The sequence below is a fragment of the Macaca nemestrina genome, chromosome 7 (assembly GCF_043159975.1).
Source record: "Macaca nemestrina isolate mMacNem1 chromosome 7, mMacNem.hap1, whole genome shotgun sequence".
In the NCBI taxonomy this organism is placed as follows: Eukaryota; Metazoa; Chordata; class Mammalia; order Primates; family Cercopithecidae; genus Macaca; species Macaca nemestrina.
The window spans coordinates 102900441-102924978 of record NC_092131.1 but is presented as its reverse complement, the minus strand read 5'-3'; the positions used below and the strand labels follow the sequence as shown (position 1 = coordinate 102924978).

Genomic DNA, 24538 nt, shown 5'->3' with positions numbered 1-24538 from the left:
TGCTGACCACGCCCACTGCTGGTTCCCCCACGCCAGAACACTTACCCCCAGCCCATGAATCCTACCTTCACACTTTCAAATGCCGAGACGGTTTCATGGAATTTAAGCACCATCCTCCTATTTTTAGTCCTGACACACTTGGAACATAATCCCTGTCCCTAAGATCGGCAGCGTTGTTCAGCGGTTGAGAGCATGGAGTCTGGCACCAGATGCTTGAATTCAAAGACTAGATCTGCGATTTGTAAGCCATTGACCCTGGGCAAATCATGTAACTCTGTGCCTCAGTTTCCCCATCTGTAAAATGAGATTAATCATCTCTCTCTCATAAAGCTGTTGTGAGATAAAGTGATTTTATATACATAAGCCTTTATAGCAATGCCTGGCATGTATGATCGATTCTGCAGGGGAGATGACCCAGATCACCGGAACTAAACTGCTGATGGTGCGTATGGATAGTATATCACTGGTGCCGATGGCTCTTACTAAGCGAGAAGGCAAACAGCCATCCGCTGAACTAGGTGGTGGGGCCTGGCCCACCTCAGAGTCCCCTGGCTCTCTCAAGAAGGGCCAGCCACGGACGGGTCACTGGTAAAAGAGGGACTCACTCTCACTACCCACATCTCCTTTAGGGGTTTCGGCGGTTCCTTCTCCAGGAGAGGAAGAGGGTGGCACACCCACATCACCCTCTGGTGTGGAGGACTGGATCGCTACCCAAGTGGTGCCTGGTGTGGCTGCTGTCCCTGTAGAAGAGGAGACAACTGCTGTACCCTTAGAGGAGACTACTGCCATCCTAGAGTTCACCACTGAGCCAGAAAACCAGACAGAATGGGAACCAGCCTACACCCCAATGGGCACATCCCCGCTGCCAGGTTGGTATGGTTTGGGTTCTGGGGCACACCCTGAAGCTGCATATGCCCCTGTCTGCCTACAGTGTGCCTGGTGGGGTGGGGGGTTTCCCTCCCTGGGATTTGTGCTGTTTCCCCAGCCCTGACACTGTCTGGGTGTGCTGCTGTGGGCAACTTTAGCCACCTCAACTGGCCTCTAGGACCTGCCGCAGAGTGACAAAAACAGCCTTGTTCGTAAAATACTTCAATACACATTTACTGTTCTGGCCCTTATTTCCCTTGCATGAATCCCCAAATGCCCAGGACTGTGCTGATCAGAGGGCCCTCAGTTACCTTGTCCTCTTTCACTGACACCCTTACCCTAACGTCAACCCTCTCTTGTGGGAGAAAGAACCAGGGAGGGGGTTACTGTTGGAAGTCTGACTGTGACCTGTCTCCTTGCCTTTCTCCTCCTTCCATGTCCCTCTTCTGGGCCAGGCCTCCTCAGCCAGAACTTCCTGAACTCCACCTGTCACAATTAAACCAGATGATACTTAACAGGATGAAAGCAGCGTCCCTAAACTTTGTTGGATAAAGTGTTTTGTGGCCACTAAGGTTTGGGAAATGCTGGCTTACAGAGATTAACAGCTTTCCTCACTGCAGACCTTCTCAGAGCTTTGACTATGCTAATACACACTGTAAATCTCCAAGAGGAGGTGATAGATGTGGTGTGTCCCAAATGAACCTTACCATAGAGCATTGTTAATATCTAGCAGCTTCCAGTTGGGGTAAGCTTGATTTAAAACAATGTACAGTAGTATATGTGTATACCTGGTAGAGTCGGTTTCCCTGGGGGTATGTGCATCTGAAAAAAGGAGTGTATCCAAGCTCCCACTAACTCATCCAGCCATGCATCAGCATTCTGTGCATGGTTCCAGAGCAATCTGGTGGTGTCAGGCCCTCTTCTGGGCATTGGAGATGCAAAGCCTGGCCTCCCTCCATATCAGAAGGTTAGGATGCCTCTGTAGAGCAGGGGAGAGTCTGGCCAGCAGCCTCACCCAGCAGTCACACCTGCCTGTGGCCTTCCTCGCCCTCACCGGGACAAGAATGACTGAGTCCTCTTTGGCATCAGGATATGACTTTGCACAGGACTCTGGCAACCACTAGTGGGGAGGTACCAGTGAGAAAGTGGCTCCAGCAGCCCGCTAGAAATGTTTTCTAGACTTCAGTTCCTGACCACCTTGCTGATTTCAGCCATATCTGGGAACCATCTGCACTTTCATTTGCTCCATGTATTTTTCTTTAAGTTGACTTGCTTTAAAAAAAAAAGAAATGTAGGGCTGAGTATGGTGGCTTACACCTGTAATCCCAGCACTTTGGGAGGCCAAGGTGGGAGGACCACTTGAGGCCAGGAGTTCAAGACCAGCCTGGCCAACATGGCAAAACCCACTGTCTACTATAAATACAAAAATTATCCAGGTGTGGTGGCACACACCTGTAGTCCCAGCTATTCAGGAGGCAGAGGCATGAGAATCACTTGAACCCAGGAGGTGGAGGTTGCAGTGAGCCAAGATGGTACCACCGCACTGCAGCCTGGGCAACAGAGCGAGACCCTGTCTCCAAAAAAAAAAAAAAGAAAGAAAGAAAGAAATGTAAATTTATTTAAGAGGGAACTGTTATATTATGACTACACATGGTCATCCTGGTGTGTTTCATAGGTAGATAGACACATAGATACATAGATACATACATATATACCTATCAAAATAAAAATCATCTTTTTTGGGTCCTGCCCAGCTAACTTTTGTTTGTTTTTTTTTTTTGCATGGCACCACCGCTATTCTTCATGACCCACCTCCCCCTCTAAGATTCTCCTCTCAGCAAGAACAAACTAAACCTGCCCAGTGGACCCAGCACCCTCAGTGCTCAGGGGCCCCACCTGGGAAGTAGGCCCCAAAGTACGTACAAGGTTAAAATGCAGTGTGGTTATTTTTCAAATGCCAAAGGAAAGAAGAACTAAAGCAAAGAATGTAGCCTTGATTAATTAGAATTTTGGGGTTTCCTTTTTTCATTTCTCTATTTTTCAAATTGTCTATAATAGTGTTCTCAGAATTGGAAACAAGTCACTGTATGTTTACAAACATCACCACCTGGCCCTTTCTTCCTCAGAAGGATGGCTTAAAATGAACAGTTCTTACACTGAAGAGTCCCAGCATCACAGGGAGGGCTTGCTAAAACACAGCATGCCGGGCTTCTTCCCAGAGTTGCTGAATCAGTGGGGCTGGGGTGAGGTCTAGGAATTTGCTTTTCTATCAAGCTCCCAGAGGATGCTGTTGCTGCGAGTCCAAGCTTTGAAAACCATGGGACCAAATCAATAAGATGGTAATGTGGAAATACTTGCAGGATGACCTTGGTGGTCTTCAGTGGTGGCCAGGCCCCCACATCCAGTGGGTTGTGTGGATGGTGGCCCCCGCATCTCACACAACGTACAGCCTGTGTAGCCCATGTCCCTGTGGGCAGTTGGCGGGGCTTCCCGGTTCCCTACCTCCCTCCTTCCTTTCTCCCTATCCTCCTGTTTCCTTCCTTCCTTCCTTCTTTCCTTCCTTCCTTCCTTCTTTCCTTCCTTCCTTCCTTTCTTCATTTCCAAGACACTTTACACAGTTCCATTAGAAAGCATTTGGACGGGCTGGGCATGGTGGCTCACACCTGTAATCCCTGCACTTTGGGATGCCGAGGCGGGCGGATCACAAGGTCAGGAGATCGAGACCATCCTGGCTAACACAGTGAAACCCCGTCTCTACTAAAAATACAAAAAATTAGCCGGGCGTGGTGGCGGGCACCTGTAGTCCCAGCTACTCGGGAGGCTGAGGCAGAAGAATGGCGTGAACCCGGGAGGCGGAGCTTGCAGTGAGCCGAGATCGCGCCACTGCACTCCAGCCTGGGCGACAGAGTGAGACTCCACCTCAAAAAAAAAAAAAAAAAAAAAGAAAGAAAGCATTTGGACATGTTGCTGAGCTCTTGAGAGAAAAATTTTACTGTGGAAAGAATGGAGTTTAGATTCTATGTATAAGCTTAAAATGGGGCAGAGTTAATAAACTCACACCTCATCTTTCTTCCTTCTTTCCTACAGGGATCCTTCCTACTTGGCCTCCCACTGGCACAGCACCAGAGGAAATCACAGAAGGCCCTTCTGCAACTGAAGTGCTTACTGCCTCAAAGGAACCATCCCCCCCAGAGGTGCCATTCCCCTCGGAGGAGCCATCACCCTCAGAGGAACCATTCCCCTCAGTGAGGCCGTTCCCCTCAGTGGAGCCGTCCCCCTCGGAGGAGCCATTCCCCTCAGTAGAGCCGTCCCCCTCAGAGGAGCCATCAGCCTCAGAAGAGCCGTATACACCTTCACCCCCAGTGCCCAGCTGGACTGAGCTGCCAGGCTCTGGGGAGGAATCTGGGGCCCCTGATGTCAGTGGTGACTTCATAGGCAGTGGAGACGTTTCAGGACATCTTGACTTCAGTGGGCAGCTGTCAGGGGACGGGATAAGTGGACTGCCCTCTGGAGACCTTGACTCCAGTGGTCTTACTTCCACAGTGGGCTCAGGCCTGCCTGTGGACAGTGGACTAGCCTCAGGGGATGAAGAGAGAATTGAGTGGTCCAGCACTCCTACAGTTGGTGAACTGCCCTCTGGAGCTGAGATCCTAGAGGGCTCTGCCTCTGAAGTTGGGGACCTCAGTGGACTTCCTTCTGGAGACGTTCTAGAGACTTCTGCCTCTGGAGTAGGAGACCTCAGTGGGCTTCCTTCTGGAGAAGTTCTAGAGACTTCTGCCTCTGGAGTAGGAGACCTCAGTGGGCTTCCTTCTGGAGAAGTTCTAGAGACTTCTACCTCTGGAGTAGGAGACCTCAGTGGACTTCCTTCTGGAGAAGTTCTAGAGACTTCTACCTCTGGAGTAGGGGACCTTAGTGGACTGCCTTCTGCAGGAGAAGTTCTAGAGACTACTGCCTCTGGAGTAGAGGACATCAGCGGGCTTCCTTCTGGAGAAGTTCTAGAGACTACTGCCTCTGGAGTAGAGGACATCAGTGGGTTTCCTTCTGGAGAAGTTCTGGAGACTACTGCCTCTGGAGTAGAGGACATCAGTGGCCTTCCTTCTGGAGAAGTTCTGGAGACTACTGCCTCTGGAGTAGAGGACATCAGTGGGCTTCCTTCTGGAGAAGTTCTAGAGACTACTGCCTCTGGAGTAGGAGACCTCGGTGGGCTTCCTTCTGGAGAAGTTCTAGAGACTTCTACCTCTGGAGTAGGAGACCTCAGTGGACTTCCTTCTGGAGAAGTTGTAGAGACTTCTACCTCTGGAGTAGAGGACCTCAGTGGACTTCCCTCTGGAGGAGAAGTTCTAGAGACTTCTACCTCTGGAGTGGAGGACATCAGCGGGCTTCCTTCTGGAGAAGTTCTAGAGACTACTGCCTCTGGAATAGAGGATGTCAGTGAACTTCCTTCAGGAGAAGGTCTAGAGACCTCTGCTTCTGGAGTAGAGGACCTCAGCAGGCTCCCTTCTGGAGAAGTTCTAGAGACTTCTGCCTCTGGAGTAGGGGACATCAGTGGACTTCCTTCTGGAGGAGAAGTTCTAGAGATTTCTGCCTCTGGAGTCGGGGACCTCAGTGGACTTCCTTCTGGAGGAGAAGGTCTAGAGACCTCTGCTTCTGGAGTAGGGACTGACCTCAGTGGACTTCCTTCTGGAAGGGAGGGTCTAGAGACTTCAGCTTCTGGAGCTGAGGACCTCAGTGGATTGCCTTCTGGAAAAGAAGACTTGGTGGGTCCAGCTTCTGGAGACTTGGACTTGGGAAAACTGCCTTCTGGAACTCTAGGAAGTGGGCAAGCTCCAGAAACAAGTGGCCTTCCCTCTGGGTTTAGTGGCGAGTATTCTGGGGTGGACCTTGGAAGTGGCCCACCCTCTGGCCTGCCTGACTTTAGTGGACTTCCATCTGGATTCCCAACTGTTTCCCTAGTGGATTCTACATTGGTGGAAGTGGTCACAGCCTCCACTGCAAGTGAACTGGAAGGGAGGGGAACCATTGGCATCAGTGGTGCGGGAGAAATATCTGGGCTGCCCTCCAGTGAGCTGGACATTAGTGGGGAAGCTAGTGGACTCCCTTCAGGAACTGAACTCAGTGGCCAAGCATCTGGGTCTCCTGATGTCAGTAGGGAAACACCTGGACTCTTTGATGTCAGTGGACAGCCATCAGGGTTTCCTGACATCAGTGGGGGGACATCTGGAATTTCTGAGGTTAGTGGGCAGCCATCAGGGTTTCCTGACACTAGCGGGGAAACATCTGGAGTGACTGAGCTTAGTGGGCTCCCCTCTGGACAACCAGGTGTTAGTGGAGAAGCATCTGGGGTTCCTTATGGCAGTAGTCAACCCTTTGGCATAACCGACCTGAGTGGAGAAACATCCGGGGTCCCTGATCTCAGTGGGCAGCCTTCAGGGTTACCAGGGTTCAGTGGGGCAACATCAGGAGTCCCTGACCTGGTTTCTGGTGCCACGAGTGGCAGCGGTGAATCTTCTGGCATTACATTTGTGGACACCAGTTTGGTTGAAGTGACCCCTACTACATTTAAAGAAGAAGAAGGCTTAGGGTCTGTGGAACTCAGTGGCCTCCCTTCCGGAGAGGCAGATCTGTCAGGCAGATCTGGGATGGTGGATGTCAGTGGACAGTTTTCTGGAACAGTCGATTCCAGTGGGTTTACATCCCAGACTCCAGAATTCAGTGGCCTGCCAATTGGCATAGCTGAGGTCAGTGGAGAATCCTCTGGAGCTGAGACTGGGAGCAGCCTGCCCTCGGGAGCATATTATGGCAGTGAACTTCCATCTGGTTTCCCCACTGTCTCTCTTGTAGATAGAACTTTGGTGGAATCTGTAACCCAGGCTCCAACAGCCCAAGAGGCAGGAGAAGGGCCTCCTGGCATTTTAGAACTCAGTGGTACTCATTCTGGAGCACCAGACATGTCTGGGGACCATTCTGGATTTCTGGACGTAAGCGGGCTGCAGTTCGGGCAGGTAGAGCCCAGTGGAGAGCCACCAAGTACACCATATTTTAGTGGGGATTTTGCCAGCACTACCGATGTAAGTGGAGAATCCTCTGCAGCCATGGGCACCAGTGGAGAGGCCTCGGGACTTCCAGAAGTTACTTTAATCACTTCTGAGTTCATGGAGGGTGTTACTGAACCAACTGTTTCTCAGGAACTTGGCCAAAGGCCTCCTGTGACACACACACCCCAGCTTTTTGAGTCCAGTGGAGAAGCCTCCGCAGCTGGGGACATTAGTGGAGCTACCCCAGTGCTCCCTGGGTCTGGAGTAGAAGTGTCATCAGTCCCAGAATCTAGCAGTGAGACGTCCGCCTATCCTGAGGCTGGAGTTGGGGCATCTGCTGCCCCTGAGACCAGCGGAGAAGATTCTGGGTCACCTGATCTGAGTGAAACCACCTCTGCATTCCATGAAGCTGACCTTGAGAGATCCTCTGGCCTAGGAGTGAGCGGCAGCACTTTGACATTTCAAGAAGGCGAGCCGTCAGCTTCCCCAGAAGTGAGTGGAGAACCTACCACCACCGGTGATGTGGGGACAGAGGCACCAGGCTTGCCTTCAGCCACTCCCACGGCTTCTGGAGACAGGACTGAAATCAGCGGAGACTTGTCTGGTCATACCTCGGGGCTGGGCGTTGTCATCAGCACCAGCATCCCAGAGTCTGAGTGGACCCAGCAGACCCAGCGCCCTGCAGAGGCGCATCTAGAAACTGAGTCCTCAAGCCTCCTGTACTCAGGAGAAGAGACTCACACAGCCGAAACAGCCACCTCCCCAACAGATGCTTCCATCCCAGCTTCTCCAGAATGGACAGGTGAATCAGAGTCAACTGTTGCAGGTATTGTTGGAATTTTTTCCCCCTTTAAATGTGCTTGGGTAGTTCACACTGTAGGCTACTGTAGCACAGAAGGAGAGAGCGTAGCTTTAAGGTTCCAAGAATAGCTCCACCACAGGTTAGCTGTGCAGCCTCAGGCAATAGTCTTCACCTCTCTGAGCCTCATCTGTAACAAGAGTAGGATAATACTATACCAGGGAAGATTAAGCAGAACAGAAACATAGATAAAGCAAGCACTTAGCATCACACTCTGCATACAGTGCACACTTACAAAGATTAGTGATGCTATTGGTACAGCAGAGTTACAGTCCATGAGTTTTCACATGTGAATTCAACTATCTGTACTTGGCACAGGGAGAGAAGGATGACTGTTTAGCTAGTGCTAGAAATTCTGCTCATGCACCCTGCCCCGGAGTGAGTGTGAGATGAGAGAGTAAATCTGTTGATGGTGTTTGTGGCTGAATATTTATTTTGTGCAGGGTTAAAACCTGCACAATTTAAGGAACTATGAAATGTCATTTGGCTATCTGGCTTTAGATTCTGCATCCCCAACCCCATCCCTGTACAAAGGGGCTCCTGTACTGTCATGATTGTCTCACTGTGACATAACCCCGTATGCCGGGCAGTGGGCACTCATAGCTGATTTTCCTTTGTTTTTTTTGCTCTGGGGTCCCTTGTACCTTCCTTTGTGCTGAGAGAGCTTTCACAGCTGGAGAGTTCCCCCCGATGCTGTGGGTCAGGTGCCCAGGAGGGACACAGGCCCCGGAAAAGTGCTGACCCAAAGCCAGCCTCGTGGACTTCAGGGACCTCATGCCCCAACTTTGAGGTCTTGGGGGCCATGGTAGCCAGGTGACTATTTTCTTGATGCTCAACCTCTCCCCTGGGGGTTGCAGCCCCCACCAGGTCCTGTGCAGAGGAGCCCTGTGGCGCTGGGACCTGCAAGGAGACAGAGGGTCATGTCATATGCCTGTGCCCCCCTGGCTACACTGGCGAGCACTGTAACATAGGTAAGGCCCTCACTGGCCGTGGAGAGTGCGGGCGGAGGTGCTGGACAGACGCCTTCATCCCCCAAAGGGTCCCCAGGCAGGGGGAGGCAACCAAGGTCCACTGAGGCTCAGGCTTCTCGGGCTGGGAAGGAGTTGCATGATGACATATCAGGGGTAGAAACCACAGGACAGACATGGCTCAGCTTTCTCAAATGTCTAGATTTAGGAGAAAAGAGTCAAGTAATTAAGTTGGTAAGTATTTTTGTATCAAGCCAATGACTATTGTAGGAGTAGAATGAAAAATGTGCTTGAATTTTGGAGATGAGACTTCAAAGAAATATTGAGCATGGGGTGAGTATTAAATACAGAGGGTAACACCTCTCCGCTCCTGTGAGGAGTCTCTGAGTGGGACCGTCTTGTATCATGCAGAGTGAACCCCACCAACTTGCCTCCATGCTTAGGTCTGCATGGGGTTTGGGTCCCCTTCTTGCCTTGAAGGATATGACACAAACAGTGCTAATCACCCAGCACAGGGATTCGTGACTGTAGGGCAGCTGTAACCCAGCAGCGCATCTGCCCAGGCACCCACCATGAGCCTGTTTGTCCTTAGCCATGGGTGAAGCAGCCTGTGGGATGGGTGGAGACCTGGAGACCCTCTGATCTGAGGTGGACCCCGGAAGGAGATGGTTAGAATCTACCTGTTGTTCCATGGACACACGGGAGGCCCGTGGTCATGAGGACATCTCATCAACATCACCACCCTTGAGGAAAGAAATGCCCAGTTATCACCAAGCTCATATTCTTTCATTAGTTCTCCCACTGCCCCAGTGCCCTTATCCCCAGCCTCCCTCCTAAGTCAAGAATCAGAGACCTAGGGCCTTTCATAAAAGGGGTCACCCCTGGGACATGTGCAAAACTGAAAAAATGAATCCTGGGGAAAAAACAATCACTTCCAGGTAAACTTCATGTCAGGCAATTATCCTTCGATAGCCTTTACATCAAACACAGAGAAGAATTCTGTGTCTATATATATTAATATACATGCAAATTAATACATCGTTATATATTATTATATATCATATAAACATGCTGTATACCTGGTACATATGCAGTAACTATATATGTACATATAAACAAGCATTAGGGTAGATATTCATTCACTCTTTCCCCAACGTGTGGGCTCCAAGGACAGAGAGGGTGGGTTATCCAGGGAAGGTCCCGGGCTTACTGCAGAAGGGGGCAGCAGTTCCACTGGGCTATAGTGACCCCAGGGACAGTAGCTGCACCCCACCATCACTCACCCCTGATGGGTAACTCCACTCTTGGCAAATCCTTCTCAACCTGATACTTGAGGCAAAAATCTGACACTAGCATCAGAAGTCAAAGCAAGGCTTATGTTCTTGACAGCCCTGAAATTAGTAGAAGTAAGTGTCAGTGGGCCGTAACTGTTCTGCTGTAAGGACAGTGTTTCTGTGATCATGTATATTTCCAAAGAGCTTTTGTTCCCACGATTTCTCCCCAGACGGCTCTGTAAGCAGCTTGGTAACTACCCCCATTTGAGACTGGAACACAGAGGAGTTAAGTAATTTGCCTAACTATACTGAGTAAGTGGATCGAATCAAGAACCAATACCTTAATTCATGTGTTTAACACACTTGGCTAAATAAGAAACTCCCTCTTGAACATAACAACCAGTTGCTGGTCTCAAAAAACTAAAGCTGGACTTCAGGGGAGCCAGACTGCGGAGGAGCTAAGGAATCCGAGGTGGTCAGATTTAAGACTTACAGCCCAGCCTTCATTTTCCTCATTTGTAAACAGGGATTGATGGTAATGGTTCTCAGCTTTGAAAAATTATGATGCTTGAGATATACCCCCACAGACTGTGATTGAAGTGGTTCTGTGGCCTTGGCATTGAGGCTTTTTAAAACTCCCAGGCTACTCCAATGTGCAGCCAGGGCTGAGAACTGCTGCTGTGAGGGTGAAGATCACCCACGTACAGCATCTGGTCAGAAGAGGCATTTAATAAAAATTGCTTCCCTTTCCCCATCTCTCATTCTACTGGCTCAGAGAAGCTTTAGCATGTCCAAAGAGTGAGTGGTGGGGATCAGACCAGCATAAAACCTGGGTCTCTTTTCCCATGACTGTACCTTGGGGTCCCAGGTCACTCCTGTTCAACTTAGCTCAAGGTTCAAGTGCTTCCAGAAGGACTGCAGATAGTGGCCAGTCTCCACGGGTGACCCACCATTGTCTTGCACCAGAACCAGGAACCACAGGTTGTTAAAAAGACCACGGATGGGCCAGGTGCAATGGCTCATGCCTATAATCCCAGCACTTTGGAAGGCCAAGGCAGGTGGATTGCCTGAGGTCAGGAGTTCGAAACCAGCCTGACCAATATGGTGAAACCCCATCTCTACTAAAAATACAAAAATTAGCTGGGTGTGGTGGTACACGCCTGTAGTCCCAGCTACTCAGGAGGCTGAGGCAGGAGAACTTCTTGAACCCAGGAGGCGGAGGTTGAGTGAGCTGAGATTGTTGCACTGCACTCCAGGCTGGGTGACAGAGTGACACTCCGTCTCAAAAAAAAAAAAAAAAAAAAAAAGGATCAGTATCCTCGGGGAACCATAGGGAGTAAAATGCAGCATGATTCCTGCACTAATATTTGAATCCTCAGGGAAAACTTCCACCTGGTCAAGGGGGTCGGAAGCTGTATTTAGCCCTTAAAAAAAAATTGACAATTACTGTCATCTTGTTTAGTCAGTCTTCCATAAATAAGTTATTCATAAGTTATAAGTTACTGATTGATAACTGATAAGCACTTTTATCAATCAGTACTTTTGACTTCAAATTAAGATCTAGGTTGGGTGTGGTGGCTCACACCTGTAATCTGAGCACTTTGGAAGGCTGAAGTGGGCGGATCTCTTGAGCTCAGGAGTTTGAGACCAGCCTGGGCAACATAGTGAAACCGAATCTCTATTAAAAAAAAAAAAAAAAAGTCAAGATCCATTTAATGAATACTCATTATTTAGCAATTAAAAGCAAGACTATTCTATTCTGACCCACTTCAAAACAGCAGCGTCTTTCCCCACTTCCATTACTGACAGCAGCCATGGGAATTAGGCTTCAGACTCAGGTTTCTATCCTGGCTGCAGCTTAGAATCACCTAGGGTGCTTTTAAAAAGCATCAAACCTGGGCCGCCTCTGAGACAGTCTGATTCAATTGGTCTAAAGAGGAACTTCAGCACTGGTATTTTTAAAAAATCTTTAAATAAGAATATTTTTTAAAACTACTCCAGTAATTCTAATGTGCCAGCCAAGGTTGAAAAATACTGTTCTAACCAGATCTCACATCCAATTTCTAGTCAGCACTGGTGCTATCCGGACTTCTCCTATCTCCTCTGTTAGGAGGACATGACCTTAAACTTAATCAGTCTCCTTCCTATCTTGCTGCTATTTTTCACTTTCTAGGTTTGAAGCTCTGATCTATGACCTTATACTCTCTCTTCGTCTAGGAGAGATGTTTGAATTTCAGTGAAACCTTTATCCCTGGGAAAGAAATGTTTTCAAAGCAAATGAAAATACAGGGTTGCAAGTGAAAATATAAAGTATACCTTCTTGACTTAACCAAAAAGTTCCTGGGCAGATTTTAATAGGCAACTAATTGATTTAAGAAGCAGGATATTGTTGGGCACAGTGGTGCACACCTGTAATCCCAGAACTTTTGTCCCAGCTACTTGGGAAGCTAAGGTGGGAGGATCACTTGAGCCCAGGATGTCGAGACTGCAGTGAGCCATGGTCGTGCCACTGCACTCCAGCCTGGGTGACACAGTGAGACCCTTGTCTCAAAAAAAAAAAAAAAAAAAAAAGCAAGATATTAAAGTTATATTCAAGATTAACCTTTAAAATACAAAAGATTTGGCCGGGCGTGGTGGCTCAAGCCTGTAATCCCAGCACTTTGGGAGGCCGAGACGGGCGGATCACGAGGTCAGGAGATCGAAACCATCCTGACTAACACGGTGAAACCCCGTCTCTATTAAGAAATACAAAAAACTAGCCGGGCGAAGTGGCGGGCGCCTGTAGTCCCAGCTACTCGGGAGGCTGAGGCCGGAGAATGGCGTGAACCCGGGAGGCGGAGCTTGCAGTGAGCTGAGATCCGGCCACTGCACTCCAGCCTGGGCGACAGAGCGAGACTCCGCCTCAAAAAAAAAAAAAAAAAAAAAAATACAAAAGATTTGAAACAGTATAAATAATGATAACATACATTATAATCTTTTTTTTTTTTTTTGAGATGGAGTCTCGCTCTGTCACCCAGACTGGAGTACAGTGGCGTGATCTTGGCTCATTGCAAGCTCCGCCTCCCAGGTTCATGCCATTCTCCTGCCTCAGCCTCCCAAGTAGCTGGGACCACAGGCACCCGCCACCATGCCTGGCTAATTTTTTTTGGATTTTTAGTAGAGACGGGATCTCACCGTGTTAGCCAGGATGGTCTCCATCTCCTGACCTCGTGATCCGTCTGCCTCAGCAGACGAAGTGCTGGGATTACAGGCATGAGCCACCGCGCCCGGTCTTTTTTTTTTTTTTTTTTTTTTTAAAGACAGAGTCCTGCACTGTCACCCAGGCTGGAGTGCAGTGGCACGATCTCCCCTCACTGCAACCTCTGCCTCCAGGGTTCAAGTGATTCTCCTGCCTCAGCCTCCTGAGTAGCTGGGATTACAGGCACCCGCCACCACGCCTGGCTAATTTTTTGAATATTTAGTAGAGACAGGGTTTCACTATGTTGGTCAGGCTGGTCTTGAACTCCTGACCTTGCGATCCACCCACCTCGGCCTCCCAAAGTGCTAGGATTACAAGTGTGAGCCACAGCACCCGACCTATACTTTTTAATTTAATTATTTTATCTTAAAACCAAATTAGGGCTTATAAATATGCTTTTCTAATCCTTCTCTCACTTGTGTAACAGACAACCAGAAAGGCAGACTCAGGTCTGTTCATCTTGACTGATCCCAGGTCTTTGCAGCATGCAGAGCATCCATTGAATTGAGAAATTTTATCTGTGTTTCTTGAGAGGTTTCCCCCATCCTTGCCCAGGAAAGTTATGTCCAGAGTCACCCCATACAGCTGCACAAGTGTGCACTAAACAACTTGAGGAGTTCTATTCATATTGTAGTCTTTATGAGTGGCAACCCTTTTAGTTGAGTATCATTTGAGTAAAAGCACCTGCATCGCTCTTCATTCAGCATTTTTTATGAGCAAATAAACTCTCACTCACTTGGAGGTCCTGGGCTCTGATCTAGGCAAAAGCTGGACAAGATCTGTTCAAGGTAGAGGCCTGAGGTCTCCAGTTCAGACAACCACGTGATGCTTTGCAACTATCTCTACCCTCCTAGGCTTTATCAGGGGTTTTCAGTTATTTTCTCTCCCAAGTTAGAGATATTGCTGGAGGGCCTTGTTCAGGAACAAACCAGCCCTTTTGGTTATAGTAGTGGGAAGAGGACCCTGAGAATCCTGATGCTCCCCAGAGTCCCTGCTCAGTGATGATGGGTGAGCCCTGGGTTGCTGTAGCAGCAGTGGTAAGGAGGTGCGGACAGTCCAGGACTCCAGTGTCTTTCTCCCTCCACGTGGGGCAGAAGCCAACTTCCAGTCTCATTTCCTGACTCCTCCATCTCTTCCGCTCTGTCTCCCCAACACCCAGATTGGGCAAGTCACCTCACTTGTTTTCTTTCTGTTCTTTCTTTTTCTGTTTTGTTTTTACATCTCAAACATGTTAAAGAATTCACCTTTTCTCACCTGTAAATGGCATAGTGATGTCTTGCCACCTGGCCATTGGAAGGATAATGAAGGAGAACATGTGTGAGTCAGCACTTGGCTCACAGGAGGTTCTTGAGAGTTACTGGTTTCCTCCCTTTCCTCTCTTTCTTTGTGAAGCCTGCCCATTGCCCAAAGCCCTTCCCTCCCTCCCCTTGCAAGCTCCTTATCTGGGATCCCTCACTGCATTCACAGCAGGGCCCAGCCCAACTCCTCTACCAGTTCCAGAAGCCACAAGACGTCCTAATTGCCCTTCTCGGAAAGAGGTGGGCCATGCAGGGCCAGAATGGCTCTTATAGCCAGAGCAAGAGGAGATGAGGCACCACAGGCCAAAATAGCTAGTAAGAAAGCCCCACGCCAGACACCTGGCCTTCTGCCCACTGCTGAAGATACTGACTCAGCCTCTCCAGACTACCCTGATGGCAAACACAGGTTTTCTGATTTTCAGGATTGTGGTCCTTCTTTCCCTCCTCATCTGTAAATCCAGGTCCCTGAAAAAAAAATTCTGAGCCCCGGAATTTGTTCCTTCAGTCCCCGCAGCCTTCTCAGATTTTGTGCCCTGGTCAAACACAAAGAAAGCAACGCTACCCCTCACCCCGACTCGGGCAGCCTGGGAGCAGGTTTTGTGCAATCAGCCTCTGGGACAACTGGATGCCCCTCCACTGGGGCATCTCTCCTTTCCCGCCCTTTCTCCCATGGGCTGCCAGAGACCCCAGTGTTGATGTTTTGCTCTTCTCCCCAGAGGCCACTCCTGTTCCCTGCTCTGTACAACTGCTTTAGCACCTACATTTGCTTAATTCCCCTTGCCCAGTGCTTCCCATCTCCCATAATGATGCTAATGGACAAAACAGAACATGCAGGAGAGCCGCCCCCAGCTTCTGCCCTGCCGACTGGCCTGACCTATTGCTGCTACTGCTGCTGCTGGGAATCCTGGGGCATGCTGGGAATCCAAGTGCATGCTGGGATTTCAGTCTGTTCCTCCATGCATTTTGGGTTTGCTTGGAACAGTTCCAACTTGGAACTGTTGGTTCTAGTCCATGGTGTGCACTCCTTGAGATGAAGTTAAAGACTTCGTGGGAAGAAAGAGATGCCTGACAACTGGAGATTAGGAGCTTTGTGGGATGAGCAAGATGCCTGAGAGCTGGGGATTTTCAGGCCACCTGTTGCACAAATCTGCCTCTGGCCTAGAAGATATCTACTATGCACCAGCGTAAGGACTCAGAGGAAAGTGCCTTTACCATCTCATCAGAAGGTTGACTTTAAGGTCTGATCTGCTCTAATGAGAGGCAAGAACTAAGTCCTGGCACATGTTTAGGACTCTGAGATCCTATTCCCACCACAGGGCTTGCCTGTCCTGCAGAGCCCACCTACAGACTTGTCGCTGGATCTGGAAGGTTGTGTGAACACAGGTGCACATACTGAGGCTCAGTATCTTCAAACAACATGTCATGGTGCCCCATAGCCAGTGGAAAAACCCACTCATTGCAGAATTTTACTGATCTCCTGGCAAGAGGAGCTTCATAATACTATTTATCATGTTCCCAGGGGAGGAAATGAAGTGGGGGGATAAAACAGCAGAAACCTTTGAAGTACAAATACAAAGAAGGCAGAAGAGATCCCCCAGGTCTCTGGTTTCTCAGAAAGATGCAGAAAGACCAGATGAGGAGATTTAGCTCTCACCTTGACTAATTCGTGAAAATTTGAGGCAATGGCCAATGACTTACCAATTCAAGTACCACAAAGAAGTTTGATCAGAAAGGATATCTCAGGACCAGAAGAACAGAAGAGAAGAAGAGCCTATCTGAAAAGAGGCAGAGGATGGGGATGTGCCTGTATCCCAGACTGGTGCCAGTGCTGTTGTGCGGCCACTTGCTAACCACCTCTGTAGCTCCAAACGCTTGTCTCCCACTGGCCAGGATGGAGTCCATCTGGAAATTGTGTCTCCCTGGAGATAGCCACCATCTGGGCCCTTAAGCTGAAAGGAGATTATATGGGGAAATGTTGGACAGGGTTTCCATCCTTCTCCCGAGAGAAAGATTCAGGCTTCATTTTCACAAGACATTCTAAAATCATATCTACTGAAGACAAAGAAGATATCTGCAGCCCTAGAAGTCTGATGAGTCTCACGCGAACATCCCATGCTGCCATTTTCATGTGGATCTACACTCTTCAGACCATTTCGAGGTCATTCATTCTAGCCCCACACAGCCTTGCCCTCTTTCTCTGGGTTATAACTACAAAGGAAGCCAGGAAAAGAAAGACTTCTAACCAAACTTCAAGAACTTGACTTCAGTTTCCTTGCTCACCACCATGTTCGTAACCACTTCAGAATCCATGGTCTTTCAAAATATTCACAAGAGAAGGCATCTTGGAGGAACTCTATGTTCACTGTCACAAAAGGCAATTGGCTTTAGACATATCAGATCTCTTCAAACCACTGGGAAATTTGGCTCCAGTGCTCCAAGTTTAACAATCAAGAATCACACATGCCCAAGAAAACCCTTGTCTGGATCTTTGCTTCAGCACTCCAAGATGGCAGCAGCAGCAGCAGCAGCAACAGTTCTTAGGAAAACCAGCCTGTTCCCTCCCAGGGGTCTGGAGAGCAGGAGGACTGGCCACTCAAAAGGAGGCCACAGTGCTTGTGAGGCTGGAGTTGCCGGCAGGAGTCCTAATGGTGGCCCTTGGTTTCTTGCAGACATTGATGAGTGCCTCTCAAGCCCTTGTCTGAATGGAGCCACCTGCGTGGATGCCATCGACTCTTTCACATGCTTATGCCTTCCCAGCTACGGAGGGGACCTGTGTGAGATCGGTAGGGCCGTCTCGGCTTCAGCTAATGTTACTAACTGCTGCACCCACTCCTCCTCCCTTACCTTTCCCTCCTAATGATAGGCTCCAGGCCCTGGCTGGGGCCCCCAAGGTCCATCTGGAGAGCCATTTCAGGGACAACAACTGAAAAGTCTGCCCCACTGATTCCCACTCTTTTTCTTGCTCTCCTCCTTGAAAACCCTTTTCTGGAGCACTGGCTGATCTGACTTTTTCCAGGGCTTCCAGACCTACTGATGCCACCACTGAGGTTGGTGTATGGTTCAGAGGACAGGGCTAATTCTGAGCACTTGTCTTGAAGGAAGCTATGGGGTGGGAGTAATTGGTTCTCATTCCAGATGACAGCCACGGATCTTCTCAGTGTGGTCATGGGCATGGGAGCTCTGTGGTTCCTTCATGGCTCTGGGAGCCACTGTGCCACATTGGCCAAGCTGCCTTTCTCTTCTCCTGGGGTGAGAGCTGTGGTTGGTCTGCCTGAGATCTCCCATGTCACCAGCATGCTCAAGTCATGCATGAGCAAGGACTACTGCATGTTACCTTCTTCTCATCACTATTGTGACAACTGCCATGGCAATGCCATGCCAGCCTATGCTTCCTTTTTGCCTCCCTTGTGCAAGGCAAAGGGTGGCCAGAGAGAACAGAACTGTGTTACAAGGGGAAGAAGCTGAGTTACCTCTCTTGGGCCTTGCCAACCTCTCCATTTCTGCACCTAGGCAGGGCCACCACTTCTACCAAAAGGAGCTGTGCACCAGGAACCCTCCCAGGGACAAACTGAGCCCTCAGCTCTCTCACCTTTGGTGCTTCCTAGTCTCTCCACCAGCCTTCTGGATCTCGGGGGTTTTCCAGCTCAGAAAAGGGGAGATGGGACCTTTGGATGCTTGTCTCAATGGCCCAGAGAGAACTGGAAGTATGTAGGGGCTTAAAACCCTTTTCAATAAACTCTCAAGTTGGATTCCCAGAAACTTCCAGAAAGCAGCTGAAACTCCTGGGAAGTCTCCCTTTGGTCCTAAGCAGTGTGGGGAGGGGTAGTTTTGGGTTTCATACTCCTTTGAGGCACTGCCAACGTTACAAACTGGTAGATGAATTTAAGGCTTCTGGGAAAAAAAGCCTGGACACTTCTACTCCCTTGCAGCCTCCCACCCTCCATCCTCACCCGAAGACCCCAAGAAATTGGTATATGGGGTCTTGGCTGGGATGGAAGCAGAGACTACAAGGATTTTCTCCCCATGATACTAAAACATTTGCCACAGAGTAGAAGAGTCTGAGACTTCCATGCCGACAACAGCCATTTGGTTCCAGACTGGAGAAGTGTGCTCTGCTGGAATGAGGCAGGACCCTCATAGGGCTCTGTACCCTGATGGGGAAGAGAGATGGTGACAGAGCCACCCAGCTTGGCCCTGGGCCTGTGGGCCCAGCTAAGCAGGGCTGCATCTCCTCTCCCATTCCAATCCTGAGTCCTCACCACTCCACAGGCTCTGTCCCTGCTGCCTCTTCCGGCCTCCCTGGAATTATTTCTGCTTCCTAAGAACCTTCAGCCTGCACAGCCCTGCCCTCCCATACCCACCTCCCAGAGCTGCCTGCCCAGCTCAGCCCTCAGCCATGGAAGGGGCCAAAAACTGACCCCCTAAGTCAGCTCTAAGATGATATGTCTGGCCTCTTCAGAGTGCTGAGCTACTCTGAGGCCTCTCCACCTCTTTCCAGACGACTGCAGCCTCATCCCTTCGGGAAGACGTGCGTAGCTGAGGCACCAGAGGCCTCCACGGCCCATCCCACAGCTCTGCTCTTTCTTCTCAGGCTGCTGACCCCCCTGCTCTGCTCTCCCTCCACTGTCCCAACTGTCTCTCCCCCACTTTGCCAAGCATCCGCCCCTTCAGCCTAAGACTCCTTCGGCTCGGGTACTGGTCTTTCCATTCCAGGACAGCCAGACTATGGTGGCACCCAATCAGGGAGACCACCATGTAGCCTGAGGGGTTCGTGGCCCTCCACCTAGGAGACCCCAGGGGAAGAAGGAAGAAGGGGGGCCTTGGAATTCACTCTGTCCCACGCTGTGCTGGCAGATGTTTAACAAGCAGCTCTCATAGAGGAGAAGGGAGCCCTGATTGTAGCATCTGCCAATTCCTGAGGTATAAATGCTTCCACTAGAGCCAGTTTAAAGCTGTCAACATGATGTCACTGAAGGCGAGGTTGGGAGGAGACACTAAGAATGAGCTCTCTCAAAGTTGAGTGAGCCAGCTCAGCACGGTTCTGCCTATCCCCCAGGCTCCAAGAACTCCAAGCCAGCCCCTTCTCCAGACTGAGAACCCATTACAAATTTAGGTTTGTGAGGAGAGAAGTTCCTCCCCGCCTCCCATTCACCCCCAAAATAAAAAGCCAGGGCCCCTGGATCCCAGACCCCCAGTGGGCTATCTGACTGCCCCAAGAGGCAGGCACAGTGTGCTTAACTAAAGCCACCTCTGATCAACAGCCTTAGAGCTCTGAGTCTTCTCTGGACCCCAAGCAGACTTATTTCTGCTCCTCTGTTCCCACTGAGGTTCTGCAGGGAGGAAGCTGCCAGCTCCGCTCCATGCCCCAGCGCTACCAGCTCTCGTTGCCTCCACGAACTTCCCCACAGCTCCACTCCCTCTCTCCCTGGAGCCCCTCAGAGCCTCAAATCTTGCCTTAAATCTCAAGACCTCCCACCTTCCCACCTCTTTGTACCTGGCCTGCTGACCTCTGCTGGCCCACCAGAGCAGGCATCAAGAGGAGGAAAGCTTGGGAGAGGGTGAGCAGGGAGGGCGTGGCATCAGGGAAGGAAAGGGCCCCTGGCATTTTCCAGAGTGGAAGCATGTGCAGAGGCTCCCAGGGACCAGACCAGTTTCCAACCTGAACCCCCTCCAGCTGTGCCTCTCCCTTCCCTTGAGGGCACAGCATTGAAGGTGGGGTGAATGCAGGAACCTATGCCACAAGACTAGCAGCATCTGCCATCCTCTGGTGGCCTCTGCCCCTCCCTTCAAGCCTCTGACCTGTGTTGCAGACCAGGAGGTATGTGAAGAGGGCTGGACCAAGTACCAGGGCCACTGTTACCGCCACTTCCCAGACCGCGAGACCTGGGTGGATGCTGAGCGCCGGTGTCGGGAGCAGCAGTCACACCTGAGCAGCATCGTCACCCCCGAGGAGCAGGAATTTGTCAACAGTGAGTGCAGCAGGGCCTCTGGAGCCTGAGAGGAGAGTGGCGGTGTAGGCAAAGGGCCTCACCTTTCAGAAGGCAGCAGACTTGGGCCTCGTGAGACTGCAGGACAGGGACCTGGGGGAGGTCTGAGCTCTCAGAGAGAAGACAGCAGTCTTTGGGGCCAGTAGCTCTGGCTGCACCCAGGGCAGACCCAATGCCAGCCAGAGTCAGCCCAAAACTAAGCTGTGGCTGTCACCTGTCCATGCCAGCTTAGAGAGGTGGCCCAAAGTGCACTCCGAGCATGCACATGCTGAGCCCCTTGTGAGGACCTGAGAAGCAGGTGGCTTGCTCCTAGGAGCCCACCTACCTCCTTCCCTCCTCCATCCCCTCTGCCTCCATGAGCTCAAGTTTCTCAGACACCCCAGCGTGTCGAGTGTGAGGCCTGACACCCTCACCCTTTCCCCAGACAATGCCCAAGACTACCAGTGGATCGGCCTGAACGACAGGACCATCGAAGGGGACTTCCGCTGGTCAGATGGACACCCCATGGTGAGTTCTGCTGTAGGCACAGCTGGTGACCCAGAGGACAGGGTGTGGGATAAAGACCCCTGGAGAGAGATGCATTCAAACCCCATGCAGACACTCACTGACCGGCTGTTAGACGGGGAGCCCTTGAGGGCAGGGATTGTCTCCTTCATCTCTGCCTCTGGAACCCAGCCCGGGGCTGGACAGATTGAGCCAATGACGGCATGAGGCAAGGGAAGGAGCCGGGAAGGAGATGAAGGAATAATAGCCACCACCATGAGGAGTACACGGAAGCTTTAGAGAGGTTTCTTGCCCATATTGGACTCGAGTCTACTCAAGGAGACAGACAGAAAGCAACATAGATGCCAAGTGAATGGTACAGGCACCCAGTGATTCTCTTTGTCCTGAAGCAAAGCTGGAAGGATAAGCCTTGGGAGGACTTCCTGGTAGGCAGAGGCCAGACTTAAGAGCCATGTTCCTACCATCCATCCCTACCCAATGTGGTCAGCCCTGGTTGGCCCTTCTGGATAAGAGGAGTGGAATCAGCTCATGTACAGGCCTGTGAGTCCTGGGGGTTCTGAGCTCCTGAGAAGGACCCGAGTCAGGCTGTGTGACTGATTCTCTAGGGAGCCACCGGGTTCCATGGCCCCTAGAACAGCCCTGACCAGACTCCCAGCAGCCTTTGTGCTGCTATTAGATGAGCCTGAAGTTGGGGCTAAAAGAGAAAGGAGACGATGAAGAGGCTCCATGGGGAAGACAGTCGGAGCAGGCCAACCCACACTGTCCTGCCCCCTCCTTACTCCTTCCCCACTCCCACCCACAGCAATTTGAGAACTGGCGCCCCAACCAGCCTGACAACTTCTTTGCCGCCGGAGAGGACTGTGTGGTGATGATCTGGCACGAGAAGGGCGAGTGGAATGATGTTCCCTGCAATTACCACCTCCCCTTCACGTGTAAAAAGGGCACAGGTAAGCTGGGGCCTGGGAGGGGTCTGGGGAGGATAGGATCAAGACCTCCAGCTACAGGTGAGGCTCTTGCTGTGTGGCCTGGGGTGAGTCCCTTGTCTCCTGGCTGCTGGTGTCTCCTCACCTGTCCAAAAAGCAGATTGGAGCTGACCTGGGGGTCCCTCCTAGCACCAGCATCCCAGGGCCAATGACAAGGGCAAGCTTGCTGCCAGGGACCATTTGCAGGGACAACGAGCACATGAAGGTCACAGGCTAGAAGACAGGACCCCCACTCCACACTCCACACAGTTCCTTGGATAGCAGCAGAGTTACCCACAAGGGCAACTCTGCTTGAGGTGGGGAGCCTCCCTGTCTTTGGATTTCCCAAGGCCATCAATCACAGAGTCATAGTTGTCAGGCCTCAATCCCTTGGCTTTCAGTCTGTGGACATTGAGGTGCTGGTAGGATGCGCCCCACTGCCCCTGCTCATCACCTTGCATCCCCCAGGCCTCCTTTTGGTCTCATTTTACCCTGAACTGGATGTTTTCATCAAGAAGCCTAAGTCTGCCTGGCTCTCGCCCTCCACACCTTTCTACCTCCCTTTCATCTTCTCTTCATCCCTTTAAAGACCACCCCGTTTGTATTCCCTTCCTGCTGTTCTAAGTTGTTGAGGAACCCAGATGTTAGAGCCAGCAGCTTCTAGATTCCTAGCGCTATATGAAAACATCCAGGGCTCACTGTCAGGTGTTGAGGCTGTGTCCCCCACAGTGCCTCGGGTCACAGCCAGTTTAGGTCATCCCAGGAGACCCTATGAGACCCTTTATAAAGGGTGTTTGCCCCCCAGTGGCCTGTGGAGAGCCCCCTATGGTGCAGCATGCCAGGACCTTCGGGCAGAAGAAGGACCGGTATGAGATCAATTCCCTGGTGCGGTACCAGTGCACAGAGGGGTTTGTCCAGCGCCACGTGCCCACCATCCGGTGCCAACCCAGCGGGCACTGGGAGGAGCCTCGGATCACCTGCACAGATGGTAAGCATCACCCCGGCCACCCTCACTGAGCACAGGGTTAGATTCTGCCCGCACAGCCTTCCCCCTGTCCCCGCTCCTGGGGACCCTGCACCATCCACAGGGTTGAGCAAGGGAGGGGAGGTCAGGGGGCTGCTCAGTCACAAATAGCTGATCACTGCCCCTAGAAGGGCCACGTACTTGTCCCAGGAGAGGGCTCACTTTCACTGAGAGGATGAAGGAGAAAAAGGGAGAAAGTCCAAGAAAACTCAAAATCAGGAAAGCTGATAAAGCCTCAGGTGCCTCGCTGAGTCCCTGGTTTCCACAAGGGAGAGAGGATAGTCTGGGGAGAGCCTAGGCTCGCCCCACTTTCTTTCCAGGCCCACTGATATTTTTCCATCTCCCTTTCGCCCTAGCCACCGCCTACAAACGCAGACTACAGAAGCGGAGCTCACGGCACCCTCGGAGGAGCCGCCCCAGCACGGCCCACTGAGAAGAGCTTCCAGGACGCACCCAGGACGCTGAGCCCAGGAGCCTGCCAGGCTGACGTGCATCCCACCCAGATGGTGTCCTCTTCTTGTCGCTTTTTGTCAATAAGGAATCCCATTAAAGAAGGAAAAAAATAAATCCCACATTGTGTATGCACCCACTCACCCCTCCAAATCAGCAAAACCGCATCTAATTTGTCCGCCGAATGCCAAAGCAAAGCAAACTTATTATAACCCGTGGACTGAGTTTAGAGACATTTCTTCAATCTCCCATCGTGCCTTTCCAGGGACCAGTGCAGGGACAGGGGGAGAAGGGGAGGGGTTAAGTTAAATAAAGAAGATTATTTTTGTTTCCTGACTTTATCCAAGAGCAGTGCAATCGTTGGTTATTTCACCTCCAGGGAGAGCTAGGGAGGAGGGAGGAGGGCTCCAAAGGAGCTGGAAGGGGCAGAGGCCTGACAGCATGAAGAACTCCGAACTGCAGCTGAATGTATTGGATGAGAAGGAGCCAGGAGGGCTGCACCATCTATATGAGGGAGAAGCCTTGGGGGAGAGGGGCGGGTTCCTGCCTCCTGCCGAGGGTAAGCCGGCGGGGGAGAGCCATCTGAGGGACCTTCCACTGCCCGGGGGTTGGGTTCCCTCCAAGGGTCCCTCTTCCAGTGTCCTCTCTCTCATCTGGGTCTGCCACCCTAGCAGGTGGCAACTCGGCAGGGCTGCTGGGGGCACTTCCTGCCCAGTGGGGGTGCCACCCAACCTTCTCCCCTCCCCACCCCCACCCCCGGGACCGTGCAGGCACCAGGGTTCCGTGCACCTATTTATATTTTTGAAAACTGAAGATTATGATATTATAATAATAATAAAGACCTTGGAAGAGATCTATCTCTTTTCTTTTCCCTTTTTTAATTTAAGAAGAAGGCAATCATGACCCAGAGTCCCCCAAAGGGGCTCTTAGGAATGGTGGCAGTGGAGACAGATTTTGATCAAATGATCTCAAATTGGTGTGACTCTGTGACTCTGGTCTGTTCAGAGCACCTGGGACAGTCACATCTGTTGTGCTTTATTTTTCCTAGGGTGCTAATGTGTTTGGTAGATGA

General features: G+C 50.9%; 1 protein-coding gene across 1 annotated transcript in view; it reads left to right on the top strand.

Annotated features, from left to right (window-relative positions):
• The window catches only part of LOC105488344 (aggrecan), a 71968-nt gene extending 47945 nt beyond the window's left edge, over positions 1–24023 (top strand). Inside the window, exons 11-19 of the mRNA XM_071100717.1 lie at positions 630–869; positions 3955–7728; positions 8619–8732; positions 17209–17322; positions 20350–20508; positions 20951–21033; positions 21833–21977; positions 22798–22980; positions 23373–24023. Coding sequence (XP_070956818.1) covers positions 630–869; positions 3955–7728; positions 8619–8732; positions 17209–17322; positions 20350–20508; positions 20951–21033; positions 21833–21977; positions 22798–22980; positions 23373–23449 — 4889 coding nt within the window. The 3' untranslated portion in view covers positions 23450–24023. The remainder of the gene's footprint in view (positions 1–629; positions 870–3954; positions 7729–8618; positions 8733–17208; positions 17323–20349; positions 20509–20950; positions 21034–21832; positions 21978–22797; positions 22981–23372) is intronic.
• Positions 24024–24538: the final 515 nt, after the last annotated feature.